This window comes from Nothoprocta perdicaria, unplaced genomic scaffold, assembly GCF_003342845.1.
Source record: "Nothoprocta perdicaria isolate Ctin4 unplaced genomic scaffold, notPer1 scaffold_106, whole genome shotgun sequence".
NCBI classification, from domain to species: domain Eukaryota; kingdom Metazoa; phylum Chordata; class Aves; order Tinamiformes; family Tinamidae; genus Nothoprocta; species Nothoprocta perdicaria.
In genome coordinates this window covers 2308862-2318047 of record NW_020454161.1, presented here as the reverse complement: position 1 = coordinate 2318047, position 9186 = coordinate 2308862, and the positions used below count along the sequence as shown (strand labels likewise).

The window sequence follows — 9186 nt, the reverse complement described above, 5'->3', positions numbered from 1 at the left end:
GAGCCTAATATAAAAAGTTTTATTTAAGAAATGTAGAGCATTCTATTCTGAGACCAAACTCTCCCACCCCCTGTTTTTATGAGCATCTTTGACGCACAATACATTGAAAACTAATATGAACTAATTTGTCTGTAATATCTCCCATATTAAGCACTATAGGAAGCACAGTCATTCTGCAATTGCTGAGCAAATTCCTTGTGAATTACAAGCTGCTTTCTCATTTAAGGTCATGTGCTGAGGGAACACAGCTCCCTAAATAGTGAGGTTTTTGTTGGGCTATTCATCTCCTGCAGCAGCTCTTCTGAAAAACATGGTCAAAGGCAGAGCGAAACAAGTACCAAGTAAAGCCACAGTTTCTCATGGAGAGATTCCATCCATAGAAACAAAGCTGCTCCCAAGGATTCTGCTCTGTATAAGCTCCCCACGGGCCTTCTAAAGCCTTGACCTGTCACATTAGCAGCAGCTTATTCTTTCTCACTAGCCCACTCATCACCCCCTCCACAATGCAGTGGAGCAATGAGGGAGATGCAAAAACCTCCCCCACCCCCTGCCTTTTTCTTTTATTTCCTTTCCTTTCTCTCTCTCTCTTTTTTTTTTTTTTTTTTTCCTTTTCTCTTAACAACCACTGAGGACAGCAAGCAGCTTGCAGGGCAGTTTGTCCCTAAGCCTGCTCAGGCAGGGCAGGTGCTGTGACAACCAACTGCTCTCTGTGCCCTTTGCAAGGCAGCACTGGGTGCCAACGCAGCACAGAAAACACAGCAGTAATGTGAGGTGTCTGAAAGACAAAGTGCTACACCTCAGAATTTCCTCCCACCACAAACACAGCTCCATTTCTCYGCACCCCCAATTTATATCTAACAGTGAAAAATAATTGTAAAGAAAAACAATAGCTCTCTCTTTATTAACTGGCCTAAGGGCTACGAGACGTGCATGATGCTGAGGAATCTTTTTTGTTAAAAAAAATGGTATCCCATTGTTTTAAGAGGATAGCTACATCTTTTGTTAAACATTCACATATTTTCACTTGAGCTTTTAATATTTTTGTTGTTATTTTTATGCTAAACAGATAACCACGTCTCCTGTTTCTTACTTACTTAAAAATAGTAATTGTGACAAGGACAATATACGTAATTTCTTACAAATAGTTTATCTAATTCCCACTGGAAACAATGGTCTGGAGTCTGTAAATTTCCATAGGAAGAAAATTGTTCCATGGTGTTCCGTTTTGAAAATAATAAAAGTTTAAAATATAGTTGATACAGAATAATTCTTCATATAGAATTAATCTATAAATAACATGATAGTGAGGCTGTCACTGAAATCAGAGTCTGTGTAAAGAACTCCCCTCTTCTTTAAATGAGACTGTTTTAATCATGTGGTAAGAAGCTCAGGTTCTACCATGAAGACTGCTTCAGAAACAATTAATGGTGCAGTTTATAAGATTTATAGAAACAAGTCTTAAAGCTTTTAGGAAAATTCAGTGGAAAGTCTACAGTCTCTATATTGTTTTTCTTAATCCCTCACTTGATCCTTGGCCCAAGTAATTCACTGTAAACTCTTGTATAACATCATCTGTTCTACATCCTGCCTTCTTTTTGCACGTATACGCCTCAAATTTCAGTGGGAATCTACACTACAGGAAAAGCACAGAATAGGAAATACTAATATTCTTATATATTTGTCGAAATGACATAGAAAGATGCTTCTGTGACTCTTACTGGTAACAAGTACAAATCAATATTTAGTACCAGTAATAAATACTGCTAAAATGATATACTGCATACTGTCTTCTGAGATGATTTTTTTTGACAGCTAAATCTTAGTGCATGTTTAAGAAAGATTGATCAGAATTCCTACAGTTTTGGCAGCATAAAATAAGTGAAATCAGACTGCTAGTTGACCCTTCCAAACATCAAATGGCAGTAACTTGTCYTGCAGCACTAAAGCCTCCTTCAGGGTAAGAAAAGGTATCTGGCTGACYTTGTAGCTTAATTCTGCTCTCAGATAAGCTTACATTGGTCCCACTGTATTTAGAAGAATTTTTGCTCATTTCTGAAAGCAGAATTTGAGCTTATATTAATGAAGTCAACTAACAYACTCTCTTGAGGAAAAAGACTTCTATTTTCTGTGCCTTCTTTTGAATTGCAGATACTTTTTCATACTACACTAGACACTTCTCAATGCACAGTCACAAAAATTAAAGTGGTTAAGTAAAGATTCAAAAAAAAATCTTGTCAACTAATTTTATACGGAAAAAAGAGCACATACAAAAAATCTGACTTACTTCTGACATTTATAAAGAACAGAGCCCTTATTTGGCAAAACACTGACATGTAGCTAGCAAACCAAACACAGCTCTGGTGTAATTTATCTGATTGCAATAGAGTTGATGCTGCTCACTCCAGTGGTGAATTCAGCCAGCAGGGATTACTCTGTAGACGATGCTGCTGGTAAGAGGAGCTCGCTTATGTTCTGTATGCACTCAGTTTTCACATACCTTAAAATGTCTATAGAGGCTTTTATTTTGAAACAAGTAAAAAGCTAAAAATTAATCTCTTTATGAAATATAAACTATAAGTGACACCATTGTGTATACATTAAAAATTGTATTATATACATATTTAGCTGTATGTGTGTGTATGAATATGTATATTTCTACACATACACACATTAGTATAACCTAGCACTCATTCAATCCAGTTATTTTTATTTAGTAATGAGGAAAAGCTGAGAGGCTAAAACAAACAAATCAATGTAATTTAGTCAACTGAGAAAACTATAAAGTACCATTTACTCTATTTAAGAGTATTTAAATTTTCACCTATTGCCACAATATACAGCAATATTAATAGCTCAGTCACAGTTTTTGTCCATTCCCACAGAGCATATCAGTACTAGCTACATGTAGAGTGAGATCAGTGCTTTGTCAGACACGTTTATATCTACATTCTATGCCAAAACTAAATAAATTAGAATACATTAAAGTGCTACATCAACACTAATGTTCTGGAACAGTAGTAATGCACATTTCTCTTTCAAAAAAAATACAGCAGCTATAGTTTCAAACATAGTCACATTATGTGACTATGCTTACATGGCACTTTGTTACAGTATTCAACAAAATGCATGACACAAAACCTAACAGCAACAGTCAAGACTCTTACAGAGTACAAAAGRTAACTTTTAAAAAGTAGAAAAAGTTGAAAATAGACATTTCCAGAAAACACACGGTCTTCAGAATTCACACTTGAAAGTTTCATTTAATCGTAACTTGCTGATGTCGATATTTATTTCTTCTGGTTTGTCACGTCTGTATGTTACTGTTCTTGTACAAACAGTAGGCAAAAACATCTTATCCTTGAAGGAGAAGATACAATTTTTATCAATAATTAGCTAAAATTTAGGTACAAAATTACTGAATTTGATGGCTCTGAAAACAATTACCTTCTTTGTTGTAGACACTCTGTAATCAGATGAAGATTTAATCTTATTGTTATTCCACTGCAGAATTATCTGCCTGATGATAAGTACAGTAAGCAACCCAATCAGAAATGTAACTATAAAGATTATGGAAAAGATTCTAAAGTAGCCTCGTCCAGAGAAACATTCTGCAACAAAAGGAAAACCAAACTGTAAAGTCTAAAATATGAAGAGCTATAAAACACTTCTGCATCTCTCACTAAACACTACTTTATCAAATTAATTAAAATTTAAATTGCATTTAATTTAAGGTAACTAAAATCTAAAATACATTTCATGTTAACTTAAATGAAAATAAAGTCTTGATAAAAGGGAAAAAAATTCATGTTGTCACACAGACTTTCAAAGTAATACATTTCAAGAAAAGCTGTAAAAAGATGATCAAACATTACTACTTCTTTAGTCTACAGCACTAAGATTAAAATTTCATTGTTGTAGTCACCATAAATGATCTATAAAATTATGATTTTATAGCTGAAAAAGAAATAACAAACTGCTATAGAAGTTAGGGGCCAAAAAAGCTTGATTTTCACAAAGTTACAGAGCAAATCACAAACATAGTTTGGCAGAGAATATGTTCTCTTGATTCCTTGTCTAGTGTTCTCTTCACTGGCTTCCTTTCTCACATAACAGGCTGTCCTCTAATTAATACTAAGGTCATGACACTAGTAGTTCCAATACATAGTATCATTTATGAGCTTCTGTAAAAAAAATTATATAAAAATGCCAACCAATAGAAAATAAACATATACCTGCATTCTTATTGCAGGGCCTGATTATCATCTACGAGATTTTATTAAAAATGACTTCATCTCATAAATACACAGTTGTGTGACTTGAAAGCCATATTTAAACATTATTGAAAGTGAGGCAAGCATTCTATTTTATTATTCTTTGTTTCTAGTAATGTCAAATAATGTAAACATATCCAAAGTAATAAAACATTGAGATGTCATAATAATTTTTATAAATATTTCTTTAAGCATTTCTCCAGTAGGATTCATTATTATTAGATGTGACTTCTCTAGRAGCTGGGAAATTTGACATAGCAATGCTTGGCAATCATATTTCCTGTTATTATTTATCTTTCACTTTCCCTGAAGCTAAGAATGGTTTTATTCTTTTTCCTGCTTTCTTTGTTATTGTAATATTACTAACATCCTTTTGAAAAGCAGTGGTGAATTCCGTTATTAATCCTTACAGATTTTCCTCTCTTACTAAAATTAGCTAGAAGATGTCACATACCTGAAGTTTGATCAATATAATGCAACATGTAAGTGCATGAGGTTTTACACTGGTCAAGTATAGCTTGAGATGCATTGTTAGAATGATGGCATTGAAGACAATTCCTGTAAAAGAAAAATCTCTTTAAAACCCTTTATCTTTATCTGCACTTCCCTAGAAAAGATTGTACCAAGAGACTGAGGTATCATTTTTAAATACTCTTTTCCTATTGTTAGTAAAAACACTGCAACATTTATTTTTTCTAAAATCCCTCTTTTTGTTTTCCCCTCTTTTTTTCTCCCTGTGATACTTTTCAAAGCTAATTAATGAAAAGTAGCAAAATAACTCAGATATCTTTGCAACCAAAGCTATCTTCATCTGGCCCCTGCTGTGTTTTGTGATAGGTGTTTTTCAAGCGGTGAGGCTACGAACCCATCTCTTCTTCAAACTGTCAGACTCCAGTCTTTTAGCTCTGCAGAAGATGGACATTTAAAATGATTTTGAAAAACCCTTGACCGAACTTTTAATAAAACTATGCCATCTTTTGAATTTATTAAAGACACATAGTTTTCAGTGACTTTGAACAAGTTAGATTAGCAAGCCTAAATGCATTTTATCTAGTGAAGTTTTGGCAGTTACCTTTTAGACCAGGTCCAGCTTTTCTCCCCAAGTATACTTCTCAGATGAACTGTAATTCAACTATTCAACTGAGTACTAAAAAATAATTCAATTTTGATCATGCTGTCCTTTCACCTTCTCAACCACAGTGAGGTTCAGAAAGCTATGTRCACTCATAAGTGGGCCTCGAAGACCTGTGCCCAGAAAGAGTGTTTCAGGTGTCAGTCAGTGACTGACTAAATCAGTCAGTGGGCCACTGACGGAGCAGTCTGAACTTCCCTGGCTGCTGACTTCAGCCTCCACATTGCCTCTTCCTGGTCAGGAATAAAGAAAAATTATGCACTTTAAAACTAGCACAGCAAAGACTCAGTGATTTACAAGTAATAGATGCTGTTCTCTAGGTAAGACCAGGTCTGCTCTGCTGACCCACTGGAGAGGCAATAAGCAGGCATCACTCTTATTCCAAACCTCCTTGCTTCATTTAGGGRCAGCACAAGAGTGGAATCATGAATGACTTGTATGCAAAAACACATATGGAAAATATTTTTGGACTTTGCAGCAGGTAAGGGTAGGATTTGGTGTTTCCCTTTAAAACTTCCAAATTATAAATTTTATTTCCTACTCAAAAAAATGTATAAAGAACTATAATATAAATAATAAGACTCTAACGTCAAAACGCCATCTTCCTATGACACACTTCTTTTACCTGTATAAACCTGAAAGTTGAACACAGACTGGTGAATACACATAGACATGCATTTCTCTTAATTGCTAGTGCAAACTCCTCCAATACAAAGAAAAAGCTCTCAAGTAGGAATTCTGTTTCAATTTCAGACAGGCTAAACATCTAAGAAATACAGCATGCATTTAGCCTACCAGAAATACTTATCTTTGAATATAGTATATAGTAAAAAAGTTTAACACAAGAAACATACCAGTTTTCTTCACAGGCACTGTTACAGGTTGGRCAATATTCACACAAACGGCCAAAGCTTCTTGGATCAGTGCATTCACACTTTCCACATATGCAATTTCCTCTTCCACTGCAAATCTGGCCCTTTGAATTCAGGCAGTGTTTTGCTGATTGTGATGAGCATTGGCAACGGTCACCTTCCCAGCCAGCAAAGCATCTACACTTACCAGCTTCACATTCACCATTACCTGCAACAACAGACAATCTTTAATCATATGTTTTATGAAAACATTAAAAGGCAATTTTTATAGGCATACATTTGCATCATTATTGCTAGAGTATGGAGTAACAGAGCTAACTGAGACTTTGGCTGGCTAATATGTTTTTAAGTCTTACCGTTTCAGGCTGAAAGCTCCAGAATGACATATATTTATGCCTGCTGCTTGTTGCTAATTTGAGCAAAAGCTGTTACCTTAWCTCATCATAAAATGTTTTACTAGAATTTTCCCAGTTTCTCTTGCATCAAAGTAGCTGGGATTAAAAATTACACAACCACCAGGAAAACAAGCTTGAAGCAAACTAAACAAAGCTCTCCTCATTAGGAAGAAAGCATCCAATTCAAATACACCACAAGATTTGAGGAGGAAGGAGTTTCAAATTATTGTGCACATGCTAGTTTGGATTACTTTTTCTTTTCAGGAACATGTCTTATAACATTACCTTTCTCCGGTTCTAAACGGAAGAAGATTGAACATTGTGTAAGAGTTGGATTTATGAAGTGTAGGTTATTAAGCATTTCAAACGTACAGCCTCAAGCATTTAAAGGCTATGAAAAATCCCTGGCGGCCTCTTAATTTTTCCAGGCAAAGCAGTGGGAATTTTAGGGAAAAGTCCGTATGTTTTCCATGTTGTACTACATTTACCAGGTGTACAAGTGACAGGCTGACAGTGCTTATACACATTTTTCACAGGATGGGAAAGCGCTTTCAGGAAGTACAGGAATAGGACATAAAGCATATGCAGATCTAGCAAACCTCATGAGGCCTCCACCTCTGCCTTGGCAATACTTAAATTTCACATGCAGTCTCATGATCTTTCTTGTGCTCCAGGGATTTACAGGCCAGCAGCAGATAGGAAAGTTGCATATAATACATAGGGTCCCCTAAACAAGATTGAAGCCAAACTGTGGGCCACTCCCTTATTTGGCTGGGGAGGAAAAGCCTTACAGAACATTTCATAGCAAAGTTCTCCACTGAAAAACATCCCACTGAGAGGCACATGGTTCAGCTGTGGCACAGGTTCCCCTTGTGCTTCTGCTAGGCAGGACTACACCAGGCATGAGAATTTCCAGGGCACCTTCGACACGGATCCCCCTGCCTCTTCCTCTGACCCAGGCACCACCTTTCAGGTTTTGGCAGTTTATATATTTGAAAAGTCTGCTTATGTTAAGAAATGTCAAATTTGCAAATCTAGTTGGGGGTGGCAATGCAGAGTGAGAACACAGACTCTCTGTGCTGTAATAAAGTATTTAAAGGCCTATGTAACATCATTTCTCTTCCTTCCACTCAAAGATCATAGCAACAAGCAGGGCAAAACCAAAACAACTCTACTAGGGTCAATAGCATTACCCCACATTTATCCTACCGAAGCTAAGAATCTGTTCCCCAATTTACTCCTTGGTAAATACAGTRATGCAGAACAGCAGGAGATTTCAAAATGCTTTAAAAATACTTCCAAATGAAAAAAAAAAAGATAGAAATTCAGTAACAATTCAGTTAGATTTATATTACATTTAGAATTTAGTTAGATTTAATTTCTCTTTTCCTAGCAATATTAACTGAAAAGTACATGTTTAGTACTTCTTTCACACACACTTCTGTTTATGAATAAGAAATGGACTACAAAAGCAATAAGGATTTGTGCCATTTACACTGTTCATTAATTGGAGCAGGCATTCTGGACAGTGTTAACATGTATTTTAGTATTTGAAATCAAGTGTTAATATATCTCTGACGAGATTTAGGATAAATTAGGTTAAAGAAATCAGAATCTCATTTGGATATTGAGAGTCCTCATAATTTCCAATATCTATGTACCCAATAAGACTGAAATGTATCAGTTTGTTTTCTGGAATAATATGACTGTCTTATTCAAGATAATGTTATTGTTAACATATATAMTATAAGGTTGAGAAACAAAACAAAACAAAACACAGACTTAAATTCTGCAGCTTACCAGAACACAAATTTCCATGGTGATAAGGGCAGGAAAAATCATCCAGTTCACAGTACTTGCCATACACCTTGCCCAGCTTATTTTTGTAACAGAAACATTTTCCATCTATGCAGTCTCCTTGACCACTGCAGATGGGCTGCTCYTGGTATTGTCTGCACCTCTCAGAAGGAAATGTATCTCTGCTGGAATTACAGCTAGTGTCACTGCAACGGGATTGCTCACCATCAGGGAAAGTTTCATCCGCACAAACCCTTTTGTGCCTTGCACTATCTCCACACTGACAGGCACAGTTTTTATGTATATTAACGATGGTAGTTTCATTGAAACCAATAGGCTTAAGTATTGCGTATCTTCTTCCTCCAGTTGCATGACATCCTTTCATTGTAACCGAAACATTGAAAAGCACCTAAGAAATACAGATTTTACATTACAGATGTATATGTACTAGGTAGTAAGGTCAAAATACACAGTGGCTAGTTGTGAAATGTGAGATATTCGTAATTGCAAGCATTAGAAATACAGGTAAAACCCTAATAATAATATAGTGATAGCAGTCTACATCCTAAGGAGACATGGCGGCAGAAGATGAGGTAAGTACAAGTGAAATTACATACAGAATTATTATCCTGTTTTTATTTAACATGTCTAAATTTATAGTACAGCAATTCTGATCAGAATTGGGACTAGATTGTATAAGAATCACAGAATCACAGAAT

The 9186-nt window shown here is 35.6% G+C and overlaps 1 protein-coding gene across 1 annotated transcript in view; it reads right to left on the bottom strand.

Moving 5' to 3' along the window:
* Positions 1-878: 878 nt before the first annotated feature.
* The window catches only part of ITGB8 (integrin subunit beta 8), a 28885-nt gene continuing 20577 nt past the window's right edge, over positions 879-9186 (bottom strand). The window contains exons 9-13 of the mRNA XM_026044871.1: positions 8471-8876; positions 6258-6483; positions 4726-4829; positions 3445-3608; positions 879-3357 (exon numbers count right to left, since the gene is read on the bottom strand). Coding sequence (XP_025900656.1) covers positions 3235-3357; positions 3445-3608; positions 4726-4829; positions 6258-6483; positions 8471-8876 — 1023 coding nt within the window. The 3' untranslated portion in view covers positions 879-3234. The remainder of the gene's footprint in view (positions 3358-3444; positions 3609-4725; positions 4830-6257; positions 6484-8470; positions 8877-9186) is intronic.